General features: G+C 52.4%; 1 protein-coding gene across 1 annotated transcript in view; it reads right to left on the reverse strand.

The window, feature by feature from the left end:
• Nucleotides 1–661: 661 nt before the first annotated feature.
• Nucleotides 662–27,015, reverse strand: part of LSS (lanosterol synthase) — a 32,966-nt gene continuing 6,612 nt past the window's right edge. The window contains exons 7-22 of the mRNA XM_045776912.2: nucleotides 26,550–26,685; nucleotides 26,139–26,247; nucleotides 25,434–25,552; nucleotides 24,027–24,124; nucleotides 23,477–23,504; nucleotides 21,631–21,687; nucleotides 20,894–20,965; nucleotides 20,516–20,566; nucleotides 19,827–19,976; nucleotides 19,092–19,188; nucleotides 18,153–18,258; nucleotides 6,408–6,473; nucleotides 5,816–5,896; nucleotides 5,056–5,226; nucleotides 4,014–4,092; nucleotides 662–3,437 (exon numbers count right to left, since the gene is read on the reverse strand). Of these exons, the coding sequence (XP_045632868.2) occupies nucleotides 3,306–3,437; nucleotides 4,014–4,092; nucleotides 5,056–5,226; nucleotides 5,816–5,896; nucleotides 6,408–6,473; nucleotides 18,153–18,258; nucleotides 19,092–19,188; nucleotides 19,827–19,976; nucleotides 20,516–20,566; nucleotides 20,894–20,965; nucleotides 21,631–21,687; nucleotides 23,477–23,504; nucleotides 24,027–24,124; nucleotides 25,434–25,552; nucleotides 26,139–26,247; nucleotides 26,550–26,685 (1,552 nt within the window). The 3' untranslated portion in view covers nucleotides 662–3,305. The remainder of the gene's footprint in view (nucleotides 3,438–4,013; nucleotides 4,093–5,055; nucleotides 5,227–5,815; nucleotides 5,897–6,407; nucleotides 6,474–18,152; nucleotides 18,259–19,091; nucleotides 19,189–19,826; nucleotides 19,977–20,515; nucleotides 20,567–20,893; nucleotides 20,966–21,630; nucleotides 21,688–23,476; nucleotides 23,505–24,026; nucleotides 24,125–25,433; nucleotides 25,553–26,138; nucleotides 26,248–26,549; nucleotides 26,686–27,015) is intronic.

Raw genomic sequence — 27,015 nt, forward strand, 5'->3', positions numbered from 1 at the left:
CTGTTCTCCACTTGTCTCAAGCATGGGCTTCAGATGCCCCCGGGGCCATCACTGTCCCTGGAGGAAAGCTGGAAAGCACCTATTAGTAGTCATCATGGAGAAACTAATAATTCAATTATTTTCACTGAAGAAAATCTGAAGTTATCCTCATCACCCTCATCCTCCTGAGTGAGGAAAGGGGGGGGGGGTCTCTGAGACAGCACCCAAAATCCCAGGTGAAAATGCCAGGCATGAAGGTCACACACCGCAGAGGGGCCCGTGGCCCTGGTGCTCTCCAGAGTGGCATCCTTCCACTGCCACCTGTGCAGGCGGCTATTGTGGAATCCCGCTGAGAGCAGATGCCCTACAGGGAGGTGCTGTGACCCACCCACAACCAGTGGGACCACAGGGCTATTGCGTGTAAGCTCCAGCCGCCTCCTAGAAAGCTTAGCACTAAAGCCGAGGCCACAACAGCAAACCGATCCAACCCTGGCATGTGCCTCAGGTCCTGACTCCCCTTTGCCTCCCGTTTCTACACTTAATTACTTTTTCAAACAAAGTGAATCATGAATAAAAATTTATATTGCAGATGGAAATGAAAATAAATGAAGATGACAAATTAACCTATAATTAGCCTACCTGCAGAGAGGAGAAAAGAACGAAGAAGCAACAGGAGACAGCATTAATTTTTGAAACATTTTATTGCTTAAGTAAAACATAGATATATGTACCAATATTGATTCTGTCCCGTAAGGAAAAGTACTTTCTCTGAAATGAATTTCCATTGTGAATTAAGGATTTCTAGTTAGAGCATTCCTCAAAGGGAAGATCTGACATTTCCATCATAGTGAATACAGAAATTCTAATATGGCTCCAGCAAAAACTTTCCGGCATAATACTCAAAATCTGTGCCCAGTAACCAAAAATAATTTGAATTCAGTCATCTTGAATGGTTAGCCCAGGGAAAACTTGATTTTGCTTTATCTGAAGTACAGCTGACAAGGCGTACGGCAGTGACTCGACAACTGGGTGTGTTGCTCAGGGCTCTCCACGCAAAGTGCGGTCACCACCTGTCACCACACCACGGGACCGCAGTAGCACTGGCTATCCTCCTGCGCTGTACTTTTCATCGCTGAATCACACATCGTGTAACTGGAAGTTCTTAAACCCCTTCATCTGCTTCCCTCATCCCCCACCCCTTTATTGTTCCCTTCCCCCAGCAACCACCACTTTGGTCTATATTTACGAGTCTGCTTCTGGTTTGTTGAGAACTTGATTTTTAATCAGGCCAGGGTACATAATTTCCCCTCAAATAACTGGAGACACATCTGCTCATCTTGAAACAGTCACTCTCATCCCCTGAAACTGATGAGGTCGTGGCCCAGCGTCTGACATGGTGCCCTAGTGAAGCTCTCAGAAAACCCCAGATCTGTGACTATTCCTAACATGACACAAAACACAAGTGTGACCTGCTTTGGCCAAAGGGAATCACATGTCTGTTTATTAAGGTACCTGGCCACAGAAGTGACAACATTTTCAGTAGAAAAGCAGATTTTTGTTTCTTATGTTCTGTCCAGTGATGTGGCCATGGCTAGGAGCCTCCCAGGGGCAGTGGCCACTTCGAGGAGCAGACCATGGAAAATCACCACCTGGGTTATTGCTGCCCCCGTGGGGGGAGAACATGGGCCAAGAAAAGAAGTGCCAGAGCAAACCTGATAGATTTCAAAGTGATCCCAACAGTTTCTTCAGCCAAAAGAGACCCTCATTTAAACTGTCTGGGAAAAGTGCTGACACTCTACAGGCATCCACTGAACACCCACTACGTGCCACACAGCGTGGCAGCCAGTGGAGCCGGCAGGCTGTCTATGTGTACACACAACCCAGCCCTGCAGGGCTCAGAGCAGAAGCACCACCTTGGGGCAAAGGACGGTCAGTGGAGGAACAGTTTAGACCAAGGCCCAAAGCAGGCGAGCTCCAGGCAGAGTCAGGGACAGCACTCAAGGCCACGAGAGCTGCAGAGTCAAGGTCACATGGTGCAAAGTCTCAGCGAGGGTCCTCCAGGGACCTCCAGGGCAGAGAATGGCAGGAGCAGGGGAGCACTCAGACATCTGGCTGTCTGATGGAGGACAGTCAGCCAGGAGCACAGCCAGGGGCTGCTGCCAGTCCAGGAGGCGGTACAGAGGAACAGCAGGCAGAGAGGGCACTGGGGTGGGCAAGCAGGCTAGGGCCCTAGGGGCAACACCAGGCCTGGCTCTTATTCTCGCCAAAGCTCCTGGTGACTCCTCACAGCCACACTCCTGGGGAGGCCTGGAGCACGTGAGCCACTTGTTCTCAAAGGTCAAAGGCAAATCCAGAACCCGGGTTTTTCATCCTGAGCCCCAAATCCATGCACGTCAAGCCAAACAGATTTAGAGCCAGAGAGGAATTCAGAAGTTTAGCACCAAAGAGGCATCACCTTGGAAATCCGGCCCTCACTTCTGCTCTGAGCACAAACCGGGACGTGAGAGCTGGCAGCCAAGAGGGCGCCCCCCCAGCATCAGGACATGAGAGCTGGCAGCCAAGAGGGCGCCCCCCCAGCATCAGGCCTGCCCAGCACAGCTGCTCTGCTGTCCCCGGCACACGGCAGTGCCCCACAGTGGTAACCACCAAACCACCCACGAACACTCACCCCTCGGTACGCTTGGTCTCCCGCCTGTGCCTCTGTCAGCACCAGACACTACAGGCTGCAAACTCGGGAGAGAAGGACGCTGACGCCCACAGCTGGCAGCACTGCCATGCAGCATGGGTGGGCCTGAGGTGTAGGGCAGGGCTGGCAGCCACGTCTGGCTCCCCTTTGAGCAGGCACAGATACTTGGCAAGTCTGCTCCCTGTTCCTTCCTGAGCCCTGAGCGCCTGGGTGAACAGGAAGAACCAGCCTCCCGCTGGGCCATTCAGAAAAGCTGTCACACCCCTCGGCCCCACAGAGGACACAGGGACAAGCCCAGCGGAGCCGGCTCCTGGGCAGCACCAAGCAGGAGGCCTACGACTCATGGTTCCCCATCCCAAAGACTCAGATATTGGTCAAGAAAGCCCCCCCGCCCCCAGCCCCATAGCAAGGACAAGCGCCATGCCCAGGTACCGCAGAACATGCCACACCTCCTCCAGGATCATGGCTCAGCTTGCTCCTTTCCTCACCTGAGCTCCACAAGCTCTTCTAAGAACTAAACCTGTCCTGACAATCAAGTGTCTAAAGCCCACCAGCCCCGCCCTGCCCCAGGCCCGGCCCCACCCTGCTCAGTAGCTCCACCGACACCCGTGCCCACCACCCACCCAACTGCCAGGCGCCCTCAAGGGTGGCCGGCAAGGGCACTCTCAGGGTACAGGTGGGAGAAGCGGCCAAGGGCCCAGATGGGGAACACGTTCCTGTAGCTTGTATAGCTGATGGCACAGGACTTGTTGAAGACGCCGGCAATGTTCTCCTGAAAGAACACAGGGAAATAAGCACAAAGGCTCCACCACGTGGCTAAGGGGCTCCCTGAATGGAAACCCGACAGACAGGTGGACAGCTCCTGGGGAGTCTACGCAGGAACCTCAGCAGGCCGCCCTCCTGCTGCCACCCTAGCTCTGGACCCCTGCCCTGCAGCAAACCCTCCAGCCTGAGTCACCAGCTCCTCACAGCTGTGTCTACCCCAGACTCACCCAAGGGAGGGGGTCAGCCTTATATGACCTTATGACCCCATACCTGCAGGACAGGTGAAGGCTGCTTCTGCATTCCCTGCTGAGTCAGAGCCATCAGGCAGAGCCTGAGGGTGACCAGAACCACCCCACCACCCCAGCACCGGCCCTGCCTCCAAGCCAGGGCTTCATCTACAAAAACAGACCTGCCTCCAACACATGCTCTCACTGGTGGTGTTTATGAATCTCAAATCCCCAAAGCTAAGACCCTGCTCACGAGCACGCCACCAGGGGTCTGGGTGCAGTACAGGTGTGCGGAAACGATCATGCAAATCGAAGCTGGTGTTAAGCCTTGGGCTCCTCAGGCCCCCTTGGCATACCTGGGGCCAGTCGCCATTGGGAAGCTGTTTCCGAAGCAGACACCTGACTCCTCTCTCCAGGGCCTCTATGCAGGGATGCCTGGGGGAAGAGGAGGCACTGAACACATCTGCCACCACTCTCTGGAGGAGAGCACCTCCGGCTACAGCCCAATCTGCACCTTCATCCTCACGCAGCCAGCATGGACAGATGCGAAATCCCGTGCAATGACCAAATCTGCCCTGCCTGACGCACCTGCCAGGAGAGCAGGCACCACAGGCCACTAGTGCACATTTTCTACCCAAATCCCAGATATTCGGATCCCTGAGAAACACAAAACACAGCACTTGTGGAGCTGGGGCAGGCCGGGTGGGCAGCCCACAAACGTCGCTGGGTGAGGGCCCTGCCTGCTCCAGACCTGCCCCAGTGACCCCTGCCACCAGGTGCTGCTCTTCTGCTGACCCCAGGACAGGAGGAGGGGAATCCTCGTGCCCACCCAGGCCCACTGGTCCTCAGGATCGTCTAAGGGCCACGGAAGTCACATATGCTAATCCTCACTCACCATGGCAAGGAATGACACACTAGAAGGACTGTGGGGTCAGGAGCGATGGGTGGCAGACTGCCCTAGGGGTCCCCACAGACTCGGCTGCTCCCGCTCACACTCACCTAGCCTAACTTTGAGGAGGTTTTAGGAAGATTCCCCAAACGGCCCCAAAGCAAACAGGGCCGCACAGACGGGGACACTGTGCATGTCTGCGTGTGCCTGTAACACATGTGGAGACAGGAGAGCCCAAAGGGAGCAGCTGTAGGGACCTGCCTCACCCCACGCTGTGCACACAGGCTTCTTCTCTCCCTTGCGGACAGGTCGGGTGGTCTTCTCAAAGGCAAGCCTCTCTGCAGGAAGCCGGCATTTAGAAAGGCCTATGCCCTTGCCCTGCATGCTCACCTCCACCCACCCCTGCTCAGAGCTCAGCTGCCCACACCCCACCCGAACTGCCCGCTCAAGGCTCGGTGTCCTTCCTCCTCTCGCCCCCACTACTGGGGGATGGGTCCCGCAGCCCCCACCTGACAGCCATCAGCCCCATCAGGGCCCAGCACGTGTTGTGGATCTGCGACGTGGCACTCTGCACATAGCGCCGCTGCTCACAGGACTCGAAGTCTTCCCCCCAGCCCCCGTCCGCCATCTGCCGGGATAGCAGGAAGTCACAGGCCTGGGAGACCGCCGCGCACACAGCCCTGCGGAGACCAGCAAGACGGAGACACTGTCACTCCGGGGAGGCCCCAGCCCGGATCACCACTGGCCAGAACTCCCTGGGGGCACGGGGAGGAGTACCTGGGTGGGGGGGGAGGGGGGGCAGCCTGCATGCCAGGCCCACCCACCATGTGACGTGAAGGGCACAGAGACACCTCCCTCCCAGATAAAATGAAAAGCTCTGTGGCTACAGCTACCGCGCTGGCATGACCACCCCCCACCTAAAACGCCCAGCGCAAAGCAGAGCTGGGTGAGGTGGCTGGGGACAGCTCAGACCTGACACCTCCTCCCTTCTCTCAAACCAGCCCAGAGTGGGTCCCACTGGGGGTGGGGGCCTGGGGAGCCCGGAGTGCCCCTCCACACACAAGCTACTAGCCAGAAGCTTCCCAGAGCAGCGAGGCAATGCCTCAGCCCAGTGTCTTTACTGAGCCACCACTGGCTCATGAGCCAGGAATCTCACTGCTTAGAAAAATACAAAATATGCCCAAAACCCAACATCGAAGGAAAAGACACCCCCAGCAGAGTGTCCTGCTGAGAAGAGCCACCCCATCAGGGGCAGACGCCCACACTCACCCACTGCGGTAAGTCTGCCCCATGCAGGCGAAAGCTTCTAGCCCAAACCAGGTGCCGTAGGTGAAGCAAACCCCCCAGGAGCTGGAGGAAGACAAAGGAGGACCTCAGCCTTTCAGTCTCGTTCAGAAGGGTGTGGAAAACAACAGGAATTCTGCCAGACTTGTGGGAACATGTTCCATCACGGGGTCGGGGAAGCTGGGGTTATTTTCAAGAAAACCATCCACATGGCCTTCAGCAAGCCACCAACTTGTGTCTTGGGCTTTAAGGCTGAGCAGAACAGACCCGGCCTGGCTCTCACAGGACAGAAGAACTGATCCACACCCGGGGAAGGAGTAATCACAGACACGACCAGGCCCAGGGCCACTGAGCCCTTCCCATACACTCGGCCAAACTGCTTCAGCCACAACTCGGAGCAAACACCACCAGGATGAGGCCAGGCGCTCAGACCCAAACAAGGTCCACCAGAACTCTGTTGCTGGCAGCTGCACTCCCAGAGCCTTGTAGCACAAGGACACAGTGAGCACCACCAGAGCACACCGAGAGCAGAGCCGCCCAACCGCCGGCACACCCGCACACCCAGGAACTCACTTACCCTTCCCAGGAGCCATCAGCCCGCTGCTTCTGCCGACAGAATTCCAGGCCCTGCTTCAGCGTCTCCCTGGAACACAGAGGGTGCTAATAAACACTGCGGGGAAACAACAATCCACCTACCCCAATTCCACCCATCCTACCGCCTCAGATGAACAAGCATGGTCTCCCTTAAAAAATAGGTAAAAAGAAACCAATGGTCAAGAGGAGAAACACAAAGGTCGGACAGGAAGGGATGAGAGGACACACACGAGAGAAACAAAGTCGTGGTGACAAGAAAGCAGTGCAGGAGGAGAATGGGGTCAGCGACGGACCCATACTAGAAACAGCTACAGACAGCATCTATTCACCGCAATCACGTCAGTGACACAAGCTTGAGTAGGTATGCAAAATGAAATTTAAAAAGAAATTAAAAATGAGAGAGAAAATGATAGATTTAGAGGACAGAGATCCATCCTAAGTCTAACTGGTTCTCTGAAAAGGCTGGAGGGAAGGTACAAAGACAGCCTCCAAGGTGATCCCCAAGAGGCTTGCTTACAGGTACTCACTCCCAGGATATCCCTCCCCTTGAGACTTGTTTCCAAACAGCAGATTGCCGCCAAGCTGACGGGACATCACTTCTGAGACTCAGGCATGGGGAAGTGTAGCTTCCATCTTGCTAGCAGACTCCCTATCCCCTGCTCGCTTCATGAGATGCCATGGAGAGACCCACGTGGCAAAAAACTGAGGGTGGCCTCTAGCCAACACTCAGAGAGGAAATGGGACCCTAAGGCTGACATTCTGCAAGGGAATGGAAACCTGCCAACAACTATATGAACTTGGAGCAGACCCTTCCTTAGCCGATGCTCGGATGAGACTCCAGTACTGGCCGGAGTCCAGCTGAGCCCGGGGGGGGCCTGCAGCAGAGGACCCAGCTGGGCCGCACCTGGGTTCCTGACCCACAGAAACTGGGAGGCAACAGACGTGTGTTGTTTGAAGGCACCAAGTTTTAGTCATGTTGTCACTCAGCAAGAGATAACCAATACAAAGGGTGAAGGGACAAACACGTAACACTAGCAATGAAAGAGGGATGTGACCACAGGCGTAGTAGAAACAAAAAGGTTAAGAGAAAATAAGAAAACTTTATGCAACAGATGTGAAAACTTAGACAGAATGCACAAATTACTGGGAAAGTAGCTTCTCAAACCACCTCAAGCAGAGAGAGCCTGGCCGGTTGTGCGCACACTGAAGACAGGAGCCATAGATGCAGACTCTGCCCAGAGGAAGGAGTCCAGGACTAGAAGTTTTAAATGGTAAATTCTACTAACTAACCAAGAATGATCCTTCTAATGTGACACAAACTTCTCCAGGGAACACAGGAGGAAAAACACGCCCTCATTACTCAAGAAATGCAAAAGACCGTACAAGAGGGATGAGGGAAACCACAATTTTCAGGCTATCCATGAATGAACACAGATGCAAAATTCAAATCTAAATATTGGGGAACTGAATACAGAAGAAATATGGCAATACCGAGTTAGGCTCATCCCAGAAACAAAGGTGTTTTAACATTAGAAAGATCTACAACATTAACAGATTAAGTATTCTGTTTATCATCTCCACAGAGAGAGAAAAGCCATTTCCTAAAATACAACACCCATTCACAACAGAGGGAGAAAAACAACTTAGCAAATTAGGAAGAAAAAGCTTTGTTAACCTGAAAAGGGGTAACTACCAAAAACCTACACCAAAAATCATTCTAAATGGAGAAAAATTAGAAGCATTCCCCTTTAAGGTCAAGAAACACAACCAAGATGCCACTACCATCACTTCTGCTACACGGGCTTATTAGCCAGGACCGTGAGGTGAGGAAAAACATGGCATTTGCACATGACAGGACGGTCTAGGGAGAAGACCCACAAGAATCCACAACTAATTAGAATATAAAGAGTTGCCCAGATGGATTCACTGGTGATTTCTACATTCAAGGAAGGAATTATACAAAGTCTCTACAATCTCTTCCAGAGATTAGAAACAGAGGGAACATTGCCTGATTCATCCTATGAGGACAGTGTCACCTGAACACCAAAAGCAAAGACACCACAAGAAAGGGAAACCACGGAACATTCTCTCTCAGTAGCATAGACACAGAAACCCTTAAGCGAGGATTAGCAAATCAAATACAACAATGTACAAAAAGAATTATATTCCACCACCAAGTGAGAGTCATCCCAGGTATGGAACGCTGACTGCACAGTCAAAAATCAATCAATGTAATCTATCGAATCAACCAGCTAAACAAGAAAAACCACATTATCAAATCAATAGCTACCAGAGTATTTGACAAAACCTAACACCTATTTATGATCAAAAACTTCCATCAAACTAGGAGGAGAAGGAAGTTCCTCACCTTGAACAAGGATGTCCCTTTCACCACTCCTATTCAACACTGTACTGGAAGTCCTAACCAAGGCAATAGGACAAATACCAAAATAAATGGTACACAGATTGGGGAGGAAGAAATAAAACTATGTCTGTTCACAGATGACATGATTACTTATGTAGAAAATCCCAAAGAATCAACCAAAACACTCCTGGAACTACTAAGCAAGCAAGGTTGCAGGATATAAAACAATTGTATTATATACAAATTATACAATTTGTATGTACAAATACAACAACACAATTATATACAAAAGATAACTCTTTTCTTACCAGCAATGAACAATTAAATTCTGAAATTAAAATCACAATATCAATTATGTTAGAATCAAAAAAAATTAAACACTTAGGTATAAATCTAACAAACTATGTGCAAGATTCATAAGAGGACAGCTACAAAATTATGATGAAAGAAATCAAAGATATTCCCAACCTGATCTATAGATTTAATGCAGTCCCAATCAAAATCCCAGCAAGTTACTTTGTAGATATTGACAGATTCCAAAGTTTATACGGAAAGGTAAAAAAACCCAGAATAGCCAACATATCACTGAAGGAGAACAAAGGTGAAAGACTGACCCTACCTGACTTCAAGACTTGCGATAAGGGGCGCCTGGGCGGCTCAGTCAGTCAAGCGTCTGGCTTTTGATTTCGACTCAGGTCATGATCTCAGAATTGTGACACTGAGCCCCGAGTCGGGTTCTGCGCTGGGCGTGAAGCCTGCTTAAGATGCTCTCTCTCCCTCTCCCTCTGCCCCTTCCCTTGCTTGCTTGCTCTAAAATAAATAAATAAAATCTTAAAAAAAAAAAAAAAGACTTGCTGCAGTATCTACAGTAATCCAGACAGTGTGGTATTGATGAAAGAACAAACAGATCAATGGAATAAAACAGACTGCCCATAAATAGACCCACGTAAATTTAATCAAGTCCTCTCGACAAAGGAGGAAAAGTAATTCAACTGAGAAAGGAAACTCTTTTCAACAAATGATGCAAATACAACTGGACATTTACATGCAAAAAAAACCTAGACACAGACCTTATATCCTTCACAAAAGTCAGCTCAAATGAATCATAGACCTACGTGTAGAACACAAAACTACGAAACTCCTAAAACGTAACATAGGAGAAAATCTAGGCAACCTTGGGTTTAGTGATGACTTTTTGGACACAATCCATGAAAGGAGACGCTGATAAGCCAGACTGCATTAAAACAAGAAACTGCTGCTAACAGAATGAAAAGCCACAGACTGGGAGAAAATCTTTGCAAAATCCATATCTGACAAAGGATTGCTATTCAAAATATATTCAAAACGTCCTACAATGGGACGGCGGGACAACCCAATTTAAAAACGTGCAGAAGATCTGAACACACACCTTACCAAAAAAGATATACACACAGCTAACAGATATGTGACAAAATGTTCAACATTACATATCCTTAGAGAATGGCAGATCAAAACAATATACTACTACACACCTGTTAGAGTGGCTACAACCCAAAACAACGACAACAGACACCAAAGGGTACAGAACAGGAGCTCTCATCCATTGCTGATGGGATTGCAAAGTAATACAGTCACTTTGGAAGACAGCTGGGCAGTTTCTTACAAAACTTATATATACTCCTACCATACGAACCAACCCTACGCTCCCTGGTATTTACCCAAATGGGCTGAAAACATGTCCGCACAGAAATCTGCACAGGAATAATTATAGCAGGTTTCTTCGTAATTGGTAAAATGTGGAAGATATTGTTCAGTAGGCGAATGGATAAACAATGGCCTATCTGTATACTATTTAGCAGTAAAAACGACAAACTAAACACAGAAACGGGAATCTGGATAACTCAGTCGGTTAAGCATCTGACTCTTGTCCTCAGCTCAGGTCTTGATCTCAGAGTCGTGAGTTCAAGCCCTGCGTTGAAGCCCAGTGTGAAGCCCACTTAATAAAAATAATAATAAAAAAATAAAAAATAAAAGCAGAAACAGACCCATAAATACAGAAAACTGGTACGAGAGGGGCGGGGGTCAGGGGATGGGCAGAGCAGGGGAAGTAGAGGGGGAGGCACAGCTTCCGTCATGGAAGGAATAATCGGGGGCATGAAAGGTACGGCACGGGGAGCACAGTCAGCAGGACTGTCAGAGTGCTGTATGGTGACACTGGTAGCTACGCTGTGGTGAGCGTATACAGGCTTGTGGAGTCACTACGTGTACTCTAACGTTACGTGTAACTAATGTTCACGTTGTATGTCAACTACACTTCAATTTAAAAAAAAGACTCAGGGGTGCCTGGGTGGCACAGTTGGTTGAGTCTCTGACTCTTGGTTTTGGCTCCGGTCACGGGCTCACGGTTGTGAGACTGAGCCCCACATCGGGCTCCATGCTCAGTGGGAAGTCTGCTTGGGATTCTCTCTCTCCCTCTGCCCCTCCCTCCCGTGCACACACTGTCTCCCTCTCTCTAAAAGAAATAAGTAAATCTTGGAAAAAAAGAGGGGAGCGCCTGGGTGGTTCAGTCAGTTAAGTGTCTGCCTTCAGCTCAGATCATGATCCCAAGGTCCTGGGATCGAGTTCCGCATCAGGATCCTGGCTCAGCGGGGAGTCTGCTTCTCCCTCTACCCCTCCCCTCTGCTCATACTCTCTCTCTCTCAGGTAAATAAAATCTTAAAAAAAAAAAAATCCAAGCCATGGGAAGACAGGGAATGACCTCAAATACCTATCACTAAGTGAAAGAAGCCAATCTAAAAAGACTAAGTACTGTATGATTCTAATCATGACATTCTGGAAAAGGCAGAACTATAGTGATTCCCAGGGGCTGGGGGTTAGGGGAAGGATGAAAGGGCACAGAGAATTTTTAGAGCATGAAACTATTCTGTATGATAATGATGGACACAGGTTTTTACAGATGTGTCGAAACCCACGAAATGCACAACACAAAGAGTGAGCCTGAATGTAAATCATGGACTTTGGGTGATAATATTGTATCAGTATTCGTTCATCAATCATAAAATAATGAACCAGTTTTTTTTTAAAGCTTTTATTTATTTATTTGGCAGAGAGAGAGAGCTCAGGCAGGGGGAGCAGCAGACAGAGGGAGAAGCCGTTCCCAGCCGAGCAGGGAGCCTGACACAGGACTTGATCCCAGGACCCTGTAGACACTTAACCGACTGAACCACCCAGGCACTCCTAACGAGCCCGTTTAATGCAAGATGTTAATAATTGGGGTAGGTTGCGGGGCGAAGGTGTAAACAGGAACCCTCCACTCATTTTTTCTATAAACCTAAAACTGCTCTGTAAGTGTATTAAATGTTTAAGTTCAACAAATTGGCTAGAAGATCAATGTTGAAATCAATAGCAGAGGACTCTGGGAAGGCGGCCGAGCAGGAGGCACCAGGAAGCTGCCGCCCCCCGGGCACCAACCGCACCGGCAGACCCTTGTCTGCTACATACAACTCTGGAGTCTGTCCAAGGCTTCCAGGAGGAGACTGGAGGGTAAACTGCAGTCAAGCTGGGTCAAGCTCAGCTCCTAGCACAGCAGCAGCGACCCACCTCCCAACCCCAGCCCCTGGGCAGGCAGCCGTGCACCCACTCCTGGAGCACCCTGCACAGAGCTTGCAGCACCTGGAAGGGCAAAAAGGACGCTGTCCTCCAAATAGTGGGCATCTGTGCTCTGCTGCTTCTGATCCCAGCGGCTGCTGCACCCCCACTCCGGCTGAAGTGACTGCCAGAATTTACATGCTGTTCACTGCAGCATTAGTCACAACGGTCAAAACATGGGAGCAACCCAAGTGTTCCTCAGCAGATGAATGGATAAGCGAAACATGGTCCAGCTATACAAGAGAGGAGTATCCAGTCTTTTTTAAGTGTTTTGTTTTGTTTTGTTTTTCTGACAGAGAGCGTAAACTAGGGGGAGTTACATAAGGAGAGAGAGAAGCAGACTCCCCATAGAGCAGGGAGCCCAACATGGGGCTGGATCCCAGGACCCTGAGATCATGATCTGAGCCAAAGGCAGACACTTCACCAACTGAGCCACCCAGGCGCCCTGAGTATTATTCAGTCTTAAAAAGGAAGGAACTTCGGACACAAATTACAACATGGGTGAACCTTGAGGTCATTATACTCAGTGAAATAAGCCTGTTGAGGAAGGTCATCAAAAAGATGTGACCAACAACTGACCCGTGAGCTGGACCCAGGCACTTGGAGGCTCTTCGCCCCCTCTCCTGTCCTGGGGATGTGGGTTCCACTTACCTTCCCACTCCCGGGACGAGGGCTCCAAGGACACAGCCTTGAGATGGTGATGTAGTGCTGAGAAAACCTGCATGGTATACAGGACTGAGCCCAGGTAGGGCCTCTTTATAAACTTCTATGATCTAGTGGGGGGTTGTGGGGAGGATATCATGGGGGGGAATCCCTTCATGCTTTTGTTGCCCAGGATAAGCCTCGTATGTCAGTTCCCTTTGCTTATTAGAACTGCCCCCACGCACTGGCGGGGACTGCCTCTCTCCGTCTCTCCCTGCCCTCCACACACAATGCTAATTCCAGAGTACACATGGGAAGCTCCCAAGAGGGATGGCAACCAACAGACCCAGTCACAAGAAGACAAATATTCCAGAATTCCACTTGTGTGAGGTACCTAAAATAATCAAAATCATAAAGACAGAAACCAGCATGGTGACAGGGGGCAGGAGGGATGAGGAAATAAGGTGAGCAGGGGCAGAGTTTTAATTTATAGAAGGAGAGTTATGGGGATGGATGGTGGTGCTGGCTGTACAACACTGTGAATGTAATACCACTCAACTGTGCACTTAAAAATGATTAAGATGATAAATTTTATGTTAGGTGTATTTTAACACAATAAAAAAAGAGAAAAAAGTCAATAGCGTAAGAACGCATGACTCTATATTAATAAATAAATAAACAGAGGCAAAGAAAAAGCTTCTAGAACACCAACTCACTACCCCAAGATCGGAGTCGTATGCTCTACCACCGAGCCAGCCAGCCTGGTAGAATGCCAACTAATTAATACGTATGGAAGGAATGACGATTTTGCAGCCAGCACATGAATAACTGATTCAGGCAAGAATCATCATCAGACAATCAAACAGGCAGAAGTCTGATGAGAAACAGGATGCCTACATAATCTAAAATTTTCTCCCACAAAGAAAACAACAGTGACTTCACAGTGGAGAGAACAAGTGGTCATCACCTTATTCATAGGATCGAAGCTCACATACGCTTCCTGGATCACACATTGAGAAATCCCCGTCACTTTTGTAATTTTCCTGACAAAAATGCATAATTTCATCACCTGAATCTAATCATGAGAAAACACCAGAAAAACACATGTTGATGATATTCCACAAAGACTTGCTACATGCCTTAAAAATGTCAGTCCTCAACCCCAAGGAGAGACTACAGGGTGGTTCCAGGGGGAGGGAGACTAACAGCTGGCAGCTCCGTGCAGTGACCCTGGGCTAAATCTTAAGGGAAGATTTTGCCATAAGACAACTAGGGCCAAGGTGTACAGATTAAATAATAGTATCCTATCAATGTTGGTATTATAGTGTTAATATCGTGATTCATATTTCCGTAAGAGAATATCCTTGTTACAAAATGCTAAAGTATTTAGAGACTAAGTACATCATATTTGCAAATTACCCTCAAATGATTTAAGAAAAAATTAAGTGGAAGGGACCATAATTAAGTAAATGTAGTAAAATGTTAATAAAATGTTAATAACTGAGTAATTAAAAATCTTGGTAAGAGGCAAAGAGGAGTGCTACCTCTTTTTTTTTTTTTTTTTTTAAGTTTTATTTATTCATTTGAGAGACAGAGAGAGACAGCACCAGCAGAGGGGAAAGGCAGAGAGAGAGCTCCTGCTGAGCAGGGAGCCCGATGACGGGCTGGATCTCAGGACCCTGGGATCATGACCTGAGCCAAAGGCAGACGCTTAACCATCTGAGCCACCCAGGCACCGCAAGGAATGCTTTTTACTACTTTTGTAACTTTCCTTAAATTTGAAATTAAGGAAGAATTTCAAGTCAAGTAGAGTACCTGGCTACCTCAAATTGTATCTCTAAATCTTTTCCAGATAAATTTAAAAATTTAATATCACAAATTAATACATCTATTTAAAGATTAAACACTTCAAACTGTCTAGAGCTTTCCATGGTAATAACAGTCACCCTGTGCTTCCCACACTGTTGCTCCCCTCCACCTTGGGCAGGGCAGCCCGGGCCAACAGGTGACACAACTGGAACCAGGGCCACACCACCGGGAAAGGGCAAGAGCAGGGGGTCTCCCCACACAGGCTGTCCACAAAATCAGGTGGCTCCAGGGAAAAATAATGGTCCCAAATAAAGATCTAATAAGACAACATTCATTAAGGTTACAATAGGGAAAAGCTGGAAAATGACAATGAAAATTTAGAAATAACCAAGAGGCCACTAAAACAACAAAATACCTGCCACCACTGTGACTCCTGAAGCAGGAGAGTGCAGCCTGACCGTAGACATCGCCCCTGCTCTCAGACACCTCGCCAGCACAGCCAGCTCCACACGAACCACGGCAAGGTGGGATCAAGCAGTCCTAACGGACTCCTCCCTGCGGCCAAGTGCAACTTGCTTCTGCCTTGTCCAAGTCTCCTCCAAGAAGCACACTTTAGTTTCATTAAACTTCCTAAAACGATGATCTATTAAGGGAAAAGGTCAATTGCACGAGAGTGTCACTGCGGACAAACTGTGCCCAGAGGAAGGGACCACAGATCATCCTTCAGCGCAGCCTGGGGCACGTGGACCCCCAGGCCCGAGTGGGAGACGCGCAACAAAACACAGTGCCCCCAAGTGGCTGCGCCGCCTGCCCGAACAGAAGGAAACCAGCAAAACACCACTAGAAAATCCTCTAATTTTTTGGAAGTAAAGCCACATACTCCTAAACAACTCCTGGCCAGAGAAGAACTCACAACAGAAACAGAAAGTAATTTTAACTGAATGGTACGCCAAGACTTACCGTAGACTTAAGCACACATTTAAAAGGAAAGCCTGAAACTCATTTAACTGTCTAATTAGAAAAAGAAATAAAAATAGAAAGAAAATAACAAAGAGCAAAAACTGATAAAACCAAAAACTCTCGGGGCGCCTGGGTGGCGCAGTCGTTAAGCGTCTGCCTTCGGCTCAGGGCGTGATCCTGGCATTATGGGATCGAGCCCCACATCAGGCTCCTCCGCTAGGAGCCTGCTTCTTCCTCTCCCACTCCCCCTGCTGTGTTCCCTCTCTCGCTGGCTGTCTCTCTCTCTGTCAAATAAATAAAATCTTAAAAAAAAAAAAAAAAAACTCTCACATCAAAAAAATAAACGTATGCCATGACAGAATCAAAGACTGAAGACAGTTTCTCTGAAAAGCCTGGTAAGACTGACAGGCTGCCGGGGCGTCTGGGCGGCTCCGTCGGTGACGCGTCTGCCTTCGGCTCAGGTCATGATCCCGGGTCCTGGGACCGAGCTCTGCATCAGGCTCCCTGCTTAGCGGGGAGTCTGCTTCTCCCTCTACTCCTCCCCTCTGCTCATGCGCATACACACTCATGCACTCTCTCTCTCTCAAATAAATAAATAATCTTAAGAAAAAAAAGAAAAGATTGACAAGCTGCTGGTGGAGAAGAGGCCCAGGCCGCCAATGTCGGGAAGGAAATGAGGACTCAGTGGGGACGGGGCTGCTGTTCAGGACACTGCAGGCAGCTCTGTGCAGACCCACATATAATGGAGCTGAGAACCGGTACAAACACAAGAAAAGTAAATCTGTACAGTCCTAGAACAAATAAAACTGAACCTATAATTAAAACGTTAACACCTTCCCTCAAAGGAAACTCAAGGCCCAAATGGAGCCTCCAAACACTCGAGGCAGAAATAGCACAAATTCTCACAAACTCTTTCAGAGAATCTCAAAAGAAAAGATACTTGCCAGGTCCTCCTGCGAGTCCTGCATCACTTTCACAGGAGAGCCTGAGCCTGGAAAGGGCACCGTAAGGGAAACTGCAGACTGGTTTCTCTATAACCACAGTTGTAAAAATCCTTTAAAAAGCACTTTTCAAACTGAACCCAACAATACCTAAAAAGGAAAGCGCGCTATGACGCAGCTGAGTCCACGGCAGCTTTGCCGCGAAGCATGAAACGATGGGATTACATGTCTACGGAGGTGCACAAATGTACCCATCACACAGCGGTCCGCTCCTAAGCACATGTCCTCAAGGAATGGGTACCGGGCCCCAAAAGACAAGCACAGAGTGTTCACAGCAGGATGATTCATAGGAACCCCCTGAACGGCCCCCGAGGATCCAAGACAAACCGATGGATAAATAAAGTTTGCCACATGCACGCCACAGACATGCTGACAGCAAGGGAGAGGCGGGCTTTGCCGCTCCGCGACCCCCTGGCTGGGCCTCACAAGCACCAAGTGAACGGAGAAAGCCAGACCCACAAGTCCCACCGTGGGATCCCCCAAGTGTGGGATTGGAGCCGCCTGAGGAGAACCAGAAGGGGAGCTCGGGTAACATCTGCGTGCCCGCTGTGGTCACACAGGCGTGTCCACTTCATGACAATTCATCAGGCACCGCACGTGAGATCCGGGTGTCCCTCTCCAAGCGTGTCAGATGTCAACAGGACAGGCTTATTTAAAAACCACCGTTTATGTGGACACAGGTGCAGCTGCGATATAGATCTTCTTTACCAATATTAAGATGCGAAAAGTAACTGGTTGTTGTGTTATAGTCGTGCTACTCTGAGCCCCTAGTACAGAGTTGATACAGAATTGACCTAGGAACAACATGGACTTGAACTCTGCGGGTCCACTGATAAGTGGATTTTTCTCGATAAATACCAGTACAGTACTGTAAGGGTACTTTCTCTTCCTTATCATTTTCTTTAATATTAGTTTCCTTTTCTCCAGCTTACGTTATGGTAAGAACACAATATATGAAAAATACAACATACAAGTATGTATTCATCGACTGCATATGGTATTGGAAAGACTTCGGTCAACAGCAGGCTATCAGCAGTTAGGGTTTCAGAGAATTGAAAGTTATATGCAGATTTTCAACTGCGCGGGGGTTTGGCATCCCTAACCCCTGAGTTGTCCATGGGTCTACTGTACTTCGAGGCATACAACTGGATTCAGGAACACTGGAAATCCCTTCCGTTACTAAATGAATTGTATTCCAGAGTCCCCTCCCTGCAGTGAGTCATCCACCCCAGCACCACCATGCTCTCGGCGTCCAGGGTGGCAGCATCCCAGCTCTTGGCTCCTGAATGGGTAGCAAACATCCCTGTGCCAAGGCCACACTTACCTGATCTCCCCGGCCCTGTGGTCTGGGAAACACTCACGGAAAAGCTTCAGTGCCTGCATCACGGCTGAGGTACACTCCACATACGTGTAGTCGATCATGATGTCCCCTGGGAGACGGAAGGAAGGATCAACACATACATGAGCTTCATCTCGTCACCCAGTTTGGCAACTCACTCCAAACCACAAAGAATGAGAGCGCCATAACACGCAGCGCCTTCATGGGACAGCAAGAGCCTGACCGTCCTCCAGAGGAGATAAGGAAAGAGTCCCCAGTGACTGGCCCAGGAGACATGGCCACCAGGTGGGAGGGTGGCCGGCACCTCCACAGTGACCTGGAGACCCACATCTGGCTGTAAGACATTTGGGCCAGTGGGAGAGTAAAGGAGAGAGGCAAGGGCAGACCACGATGAACAGCTGTAGAAGTGAGACTGAGACCGGGAAGCAGGGGTACAGGGGCATGCGAGGGCATACTCAGGGAAAGAAGCTGCCCTGGCAGACGAGAACCGCGGCACACAGCAGGGAGCACACAGGGCCAGTGGGTTCCCACCCGCACCTCCTTGCAGGGTGCCTGGGCTCTGTGAAGAGCACCCAGGACACAGGATGGATTCCACAGAGGACAGAGCGCACAGCAAGAGCCAGCCCAGGCTCAAGCCAGAGAGCCCAGTGTGAACCCCGGTGACACCTCCACCAACCTCTGAGAAACAAAACCCCAGCTTTTCCATCCACAACCATGGGTACTATGGCCACCTTCAGAGGTTAAGAAGCACAGAACACTCCATGGCTTAGGGGGTGCTCCTTAAAGGATCCACCATCATTTGCCAGCACCTTTGCTGGCACTGCTCCTGGCCTGGAGAAAGAATCAGAGCTCTGGCTGATGAACCCATCTCACGGCGTGCAGGGTCCCTGGGTTCATGTACCACCTGGCCGGCCAACCACTCACCGAAGACCTCCGAGGGGTTCAGCAGCTCCAGCAAGTGCCCTCCACGCTTAGTCTCATAGGTGGCAAACCCTCCATCAAAATTTCTCATGTTCAGCAACTAAAACCAGAGAGAGGACATCTTGAAAGCTCACCCATGTACTTAAGCATGAAGGGGAGCCCACAAGCTGTGGTGGACCTTTCTAGAAACACCCAAGGCTAAGACCCATGGAGCAGGGATGGGGAACAGGGAGCCAGTTCTCGCATTAAACCGAGACCCTTGGTGCCTAGGGCAGTAGGCTGCAACTTTATCAAGTAGGTGCTCCATGAGTGACCAGGTGGGACCCTGGCATGCACCTGCTTATCCATCCATAAGTCACATGTGTACTGCCAAGCTGTGTGATCTCCGCTGTAACACACGCACAGAAACTGGTTGTACTGAAAAGGATTTTGTACAGACACAAACAGAATTTCTCATTTTCTCTTCAGACACCCAGTGGAGAATGCCAGCCCTCCCTGGCGAGTTGCCAGATCCACAAGCCCCCAGCACAGGGCTCATGGTTTCCCCAAACACAGATGCCATCAGAGGACGCGCCCCTCTGGGCTTGCAGTCTGACCCCGGGGGTCTGCGGAGACAAACGCCGTGGGAAGTGCAGCTCACATGCAGAGCTAAGCGGACCTGAGTGTGTGTGGAGGGGCAGCCCGGGCTCCATCGTGCACACTGCCCCATGCCCAGAGCCCCAGGCCCAGCAGCCTCACCACAGCAACAGCATCACAAAGCTGCTCTCGCGAGACGTGCTTGGTGACAAAGGGACAGCTTTTCTGCAGGAGAAGGATGGACTTCAAGGCCTCAGCTGTGCAGTCGGCAACAATCCAGCCAGAATCCAGTGTGCTGAAGGGGAAGCCACCCTGCAAAGCGTGGGGCCTGTCATGGCCAGGGCGGACGGCCGAGCCCGTACCCTGGTCGTCAGGACCTCCCAAGGTGAGAGCACCCTCTTCCCCAGTGCAGGGGCCCAGCCACCCGAGGTGCAGCTACAGCTTCACCCACACACACGTGGACAGGCCTCCCAACCCACTGTGAGAAGGCACACACACTGTGTCCACGCTCCCACACACCCAGAGGAGCTGCCCTCCACCCTCTGCAGCACCACGTCACCCTGATCCATGTTCCGACAGAACGTGGTCTCTGCTACCTGCACACACTGCCGTCTAAAAGCATCTCTGAGGCACAGGCGTGTGCGCACAGCCCCTGACGTGGCAGCGTGAGGAAGCCCCACCTCACACACACATTCTGCCAGTCAGGGAACCCTCGGACGCACCGATGGAACCCCATGCTGTGCGTCTACTGGAGCAGGAAGCCCCAGGAAGCCGAGGGAAGAGTCCTCTTAAAGGGCAAAGCACAGCCAACCAGGGCCAGGACTCGGGGCAACCAGGGTTGGCTGTGGTACCTTGCTCATCTGGCGGAAGAACTTCTGGTAGTCAGGGAAGTTGTCTGGGACCTGGGAGGCATCCAAGAGGCACATGTGGAAAGCAGAGGAGGTCCCACGTCACCACCATGCAGACACTGGGGCCGGCAGGGGCTGGTACGGTTATGCAGGGACCCGCAGCCGCTGCCCTATGGCCCTCTCAACCATCAGAGCCAAAGGCACCCTTCAAGGCATCACCCCCGTGGCCCATGGCCCACAGCCCCATCCACTGCTGGGGAAACATGACCAGGCACTGAGGTGGAGTGGGCAGGCAGGGGTGCCAAGGGAGAGGTGAGGAGGTGGCACCGCTGCCTGTGGGAAGCCCCACCAGCCCCTGGCACAGGCCAGATTCGGCCTCACCTGGGAGATCCGGAGAAACTCATGTGCCTCCTTCAGGGAAGACGAAAACTCAGGCCTGTGCTGTGCCCCTGCCTGGAAAAGACAACAGAGGCTGAGCTGCTAACTGGCACAAGCGCACAGGTGAGCTGGTTCCCAGACAATCCTGGTGACGTCTTGCCACCACTGGGAAACAGGAGCAAACCCACCTGTGTCTCAGGCTCTTCTGTTTCTGCTGACAAGTCAGAAAGATGTGATGGAGAAATGAGAGAGACAGAGGAGAGAGTCCACACCAAACCCGGCCCAGCCCATCCCATGTCCAGATGACCCCGGCCCCATCTAAGGCAGACCCCCATGTGCCCCAGACCCTTCCTCAAGGCTCTCCAGAATGTCACCACCCTCAATCCCACCAGCACAAAAACACATTCTGGTTTCTCTCCAGCATGTGCTCAGAGGTATCCATAATGAGCAGTGTGAGTGTTGAGAAAAGCCTAGAGCCCACTCCACCTGCTAGAAGCTTCCTGCCCTGTTTCCCCAGGAACAGACCTTACAAGTCTCCCTGCTCCTGAAGATTCCCAGATGGCCTACCACCCAAAGCTGCTGGGCAAGACCACTGTCTTGGTGGGACCATCACCAGAGGCCTCAGAGCCCAGGTGAGCAAAGAGTCAGAGTCAGCAGCTGCCATATGCACTATGGAAGGAGCAGTGGACACCCGGGAAGGTCAACTAGAGGCTGAAGAACAAGGAGGCAGAGCCACATACCTCTAGCATAGCCTGGATGGCAAATGAGGTGTCCCACACCTGCGAGCCGTTGGTGCCCTGCACGCAAGGACGAGCCATTAGAGCAGCAGTGCAGCTTCCCCAACCCACCCACATTACCCAGGATCTGACGGGTACCTGGGGGGCCAAGGAGGAATCTGGGGGCTCCCAACGGCTCCTACAAAGAGGTGGGAGCCCAGCCAACTCCTGACCCCAAGCTCCACGCTTTGTGCACCCCTCAATGCCCATGAGGGCCGGAGAGGGGCTGTTCCTGCAGGCAGGTGAGGGTTAGGCAGCCCCACCTGGTGCCTGTGACACTCTTGCCCTTGACCAGAAACACCCCCTCACATATGAGTACACCTGGATGTGGTGGGGCCTAGCTAAGGCCTCAACGGATCTGGGAAGGCCCCCTTCAAATCCCACCCTAGCAGCCTAGTTCACCAGTCAACACTGGTCCCACGAGAATGCCAGTGGCCAAATCCCACTGGAACAGAGATAGATGGGGACAGACACTGAGATAATAGGGACAGGGTTGGCAACATCAGAGCCCTGACCAACTGACAGCCCTGAGGGGGCATCAGAAACCATGGCCTTGCAGGACAATATGTAGGAAGGCCGCCTGCCACGAGGAAAGCCTCCTGGACAAAAGAAACCAAAACCAGTTCAGGATCAAGCCTCAGGGTCTAACCACCAGCTGTAGAAAATACAGGGCACAGAGGAAACAATCAGGCAGATCCAGAAGGCGGGTGCTCTAGGAACCAATCACCCAGGAAGGAAGGGCGCCCAGACCACTGGACAAAAGTGGCTTCGAGGACCAGCCACCTGGCTCAAACCCTGACGCCAACAAATGTGCCACAAAACCAAACTAGGGACTGTCATCAACCCTGCAAGGCATTGACACCAGCACAGCCGTTTTGTAAGAACAAATCAGCTAGGGCACCGAAGGACTCAGAGGACACAAACAGCCCACATGGGGGCTCGACGCCCTCCTCCTCTTGGCAGGTAGGAGTCAGGGAGCTAGAAGTAAGGCAAGGACACCGAGGTGAACTCTGCGCTAGACGCTGCTGGGTCTGTGTGTACCCGTCCTAAAGGGCCAGTGGCCCACCCGATCCAAGAACACTGCTGGACGCTCCACGTTCCCACACTGAGCCAACTGGTGACAGCAGCCAAAACCCCCACAGGGTGACCCAACAGCTCCCAAGCTCACTGCTTTCAGAGCCCCTGCAGCCGGGTCTGGACCAGGTCAGCCCCGGCCACACCGGGATCAGGCACCTCCACCCCCAGGGTCACACACAGGAAATAAGCCGGGGGGAGAGGCGGCAGCAGAACATCATCTGCAGTAAATGGCACAAAACGGGAGCAGCGAATGTAGAGAAGGGCCACCTGGGAGCGCATCGCAGACGGAAACCCTTCAAGGCAAGGGCAGCTCTGCAGGTGCTCGGCTGGGGGCGTGAAGCACAGGTTCCTCCTGCCTGACGCCTGCCACTCTCCTGCATGTCAGGCCCAGCATGCGAGCACTGGGGTCAGTGGTCTCAGGAGAACTAGACCGGCCCATCGAGAATGCCATGTGACGCTCGTCTCCCCCCTGACCTGCAGCTCTGAACCACGCTGGCTTACAGACTGCTCCCACGGGCCGGGGGCGCTGCTGCAGACCCTCAGCCCTCCCACAGCCCCTGGGGCCTGTCAGCATCCCTGCCACTGGCTGTCCCCTCAGACACAGGACTGGAGATACTTGCAGCCGCTCAGCACACGCTGCCAGAACTCACTGTGAGGAACAGTTATCTTAACAAACCCAAAGAACAGGAACGGTTGAAAAGGAAGAAAGCGGCTGTGGCCTTGTAGCCTTTACCTGCATTTTCATGCCATCGAGGCCCAGCCTGTGAGGACAAGAAAAGCCCAGGTCAGGGAGTAGAGGCAGAGAGCTGAAGTCAGGTGGCCACCCAGAGCCCGGCTCACCCCGCATATGGCAGCAGGCCCACATGGCTGCCAGAGGGAAGAGGCCCCCTTGAATGCAGGACTCCCCGTGTGGGACACCGTGGGACACACCCACCCACCAGGGTCCCACCGCAATCAGTGACTGACCAGTTATCCTTGTCGGGGAGGCCTTCCTGACATAACCTGAGCCTGCCCCACCTGCCCACAGGCTTCCAAAACCACCAGAAGTGCCTGCTACATGGCACATCTTTTAACTCAAAGATAACCTTCACCATCTTCCACAAACCCGGAAATTCCTGGTTCCAGGTGTTACTCCTACCCCACAGCATCCTCGCCAGGACACTGAGATATGGGATCCTGCCGCTGTGCCCAGGGAGGCCCCCATGCATGTCTGCCCTTGGCTCTCAGTCACACGTGACAGGAACCTGGTGACCCTGACCAGCCAGGCCCTTCCAGCAACTCACCAGAGGTAATCAGGAATCCTGGAGATGTGCTCCTGGAAGGCGGAGGAGGCCGGCCCGTCCACGTACCAGCGCACAAGCATGTTGATGGTTTTTGAGATCTGTGGGAGACACGGCCCCGTCAGGACCCTGCTCCAGACCTACAGCAGCTCCCAAGCACGAGGATTACAGCCCAAACACTGGGCCCCCAGCAAAACCTCACTCTGGGCTGGACCAGGCCTTCCATTCTGAGCGGAGCACTCGTGGCTCGCCAGGCCCTGAGAGCCAGAGACCAAGCGAGGGTTGTACCCCCAGAAAGAGAGGCAGGAAAGGCCTGAGGCATGTGCGCGGAGAGAAGGCAGGGCATCCTGTGAGAGACAACATGAGCTGAGCCAGCTGGCAAGCGACCACAGCCACCTCGAGGGCTGGGGGCCCCACGTGGGGCCCGTGGTGGGCATATGGGGTGTGCCGTGTCTTATGCTGCCTCAAAAACTCAGACAGAGAGAACAGCACAGCCTGAGGAGCATGGGAGAGACAAGACAGACAAGACCTGTGGGACAGGGACTGCTTTAGAATGTTCTAAAGACCCAAACCTTGCACTCTGGCATCTCGTAAGATCCAGTTAGCGCAGCACTTCTCATTCAAGTCAGATGTGCACTCAGCGATAAGCCAAAAGCCCACACAGGATCACACTGCTGCTAAAAGGGAAACGACCCACGGCTGCATTGAGGCAGCCACAGGTCACAATCCAGCAGGGTGCTGCAAGCCCCACAGAACACCAGCCAGCAGCATCGGGAGTGGAGCTGCGTGACACAGCACCAACTGGACTGACCCAGAAAGGCTGCCATCATGGCCCGCCAGGGGCCCAGAACAACAGTGTCTCCTGCAGCTGTCACCCCACAGCTGTGAGGCAGCACCCCAACCCTGCGCTGTCTGGGATATACCTGCCTCTACAAGTGTGTCCTCGCTGGGCCTCTGCCAGGCCCCACAGCCTCACAATGCAAAGCCAGGTCAGAAGCCCAGAGGCTCAGAGGTGAGAGCTCTGAGTCACCAGGCTCAGCAGGAACCAGGGCTGGAACCCAAGCACCCCAGCACTCTGAACCCCACAAGGCAAGGGCAGGTAGCGAGTTCTGTGGGGAGATGGTCAAGGGAGGAAAAGCATCCCTCCCAACTGGCCAGAAAGATCTTGAGAGGTGGCCCAAGGAGTAGCATTCCCAACACACCAGGTGGTGGGGAGGGAAGAGAGTACTAAATGTGGGAGGAGCACAGGGGACAGATGGGGGGGGCTCCTGTCTGCCAGACTCGGGTGGGAGACCTCACCTCCAGGAAGACCCCCACTCGCAGCTCCAGAGACTGGCCTCGAGAGGGCCTCCTACCCCAACTCCTCACCCCACATGGGGGGTACAGACACAGGGCAGTGGGAGCACTGACCGGGCCAATGCTGATGCACTTGGAGAAGAGGTCATCTGCCACGATGTGCTCGTACAGCTTCTGGATGGCCCGCTGCCGCAGGCTGGTGCTGTGGTGGCGCTCATACAGGTTGAGTAATGCTGCAGGGGGTGAGGTCATCAGCACAGGACAGCACCTGAGCCCTTCCCTACCCTGTCTTCCCCACCGACCCTCCCTGACATCCTGGTATGCTGACCTGCCCTGCCCCTAGCGCCGTGTTTCCTGAACAGAAATCCAGCTGGGGTGCATCTCAGCGTTGACTGAGGCAGGGACCCAGCTCCCACCCTGGGGCCCAGCACAGAAGACATGAGCAAGGGGATGCATGAGCAAGGGAACAGGACCCTTCCATACATGGCACCCCATGCTGGCCCCCAGGCTACCAAGGTTCCTGCAGGGAGATGGGCCTACACTGGGCTCCACGGAGACCTGCACCTTCTCCCCGAAGGGAAGGAACAAGTGTGCCCTCCAGGCCCACAACTCCCAATCCTCCTGTCCAGGAGCTCCAGCCCCAGGCTTGCTCCAGGGGCAAAGACAGAGCAGACCTACTGGACACGAAGCACACACAGCTGCCCTCCTGGTCACCACAGGGCCCCAACGACAGGGGGTGAGAAAGGGGAGGAGACTCAGCATCACTTGAGGTGCCAGCCAAGTCCTGGGAGGCCCGCCAGCCCCTCAGGAAGCACCCACCGTACACCACACGGAGCAGCCAGCTGTGCGGTGTGTACAGCTCATCGGGGGTCACGCTGCTCCTGTGCGCCGGCCAGTCGATGCTGGCATAGTCGTCCACGTAGAGTTCCTGGGGGGCAGCAGCACCTCAGCACCCTCCTCACCCACTGCCGTCCCAAGGGCACACCCTAATGAACATCCTGCACCCGGAGCCCCATCTCGGGACCTGCTTCCCCAGGCGGACTCTGCTCCTAGGTGACCTGAGCCCGTCCCACCACACAAGCCCCTCTGGGTAGTCGCTTAGGGTCCGGGAAGGTGACTCCACCCTCACTCCTTGGAACTCAGCTCCACACGGTCCCAGGCAAGCAGGCACGCACAGTCAGACTCGAGGGTGACCCCCAGGCCTGGGGGTCCCTGCCCAGGACTTCTTACCTGGCGAAGGCTCTGGACCAGCGGGTCCTCCTTAGCGCTCAGCCGAGTGGCATAGCAGTAGCTCATGGGGAGGTAGACCTGTCGGCAGTGGCACCAGAGCGTGGAGGGATGCGCAGGTACCCAGTCAGGAAACAGCCTGCGGAACAGTCCGTCAGCAGAAGGTCCCGGCCCCCTCCAGCACCACCCGTGCAGCCCCAGCCCCAGTCAGCACGGCCCCCAGCACGACACGGCCATGCTCCTGTGGGGCGCCGACAGGCACAGTCTGCAGGAGTGACAACCACTCCTCCTGGTTCAGCTGCACACATCAAAAGCCAGGAAACTTGACTTCTAAACTTTCAGGACTGTCTGCGGGTTTCTCAGCAGGGACAAAGGTACCATGGTAACATAAAATGTTAATGGAGAAACAGGGTGAAGGGTCTACGGGAACATTCTGGACTATCTTTGCAACTTTTCCGGAAATAAAAAG

The sequence above is a fragment of the Ursus americanus genome, chromosome 4 (genome assembly GCF_024610735.1).
Source record: "Ursus americanus isolate L20-20 chromosome 4, mUrsAme1.1.p, whole genome shotgun sequence".
Classification (NCBI taxonomy): Eukaryota; Metazoa; Chordata; class Mammalia; order Carnivora; family Ursidae; genus Ursus; species Ursus americanus.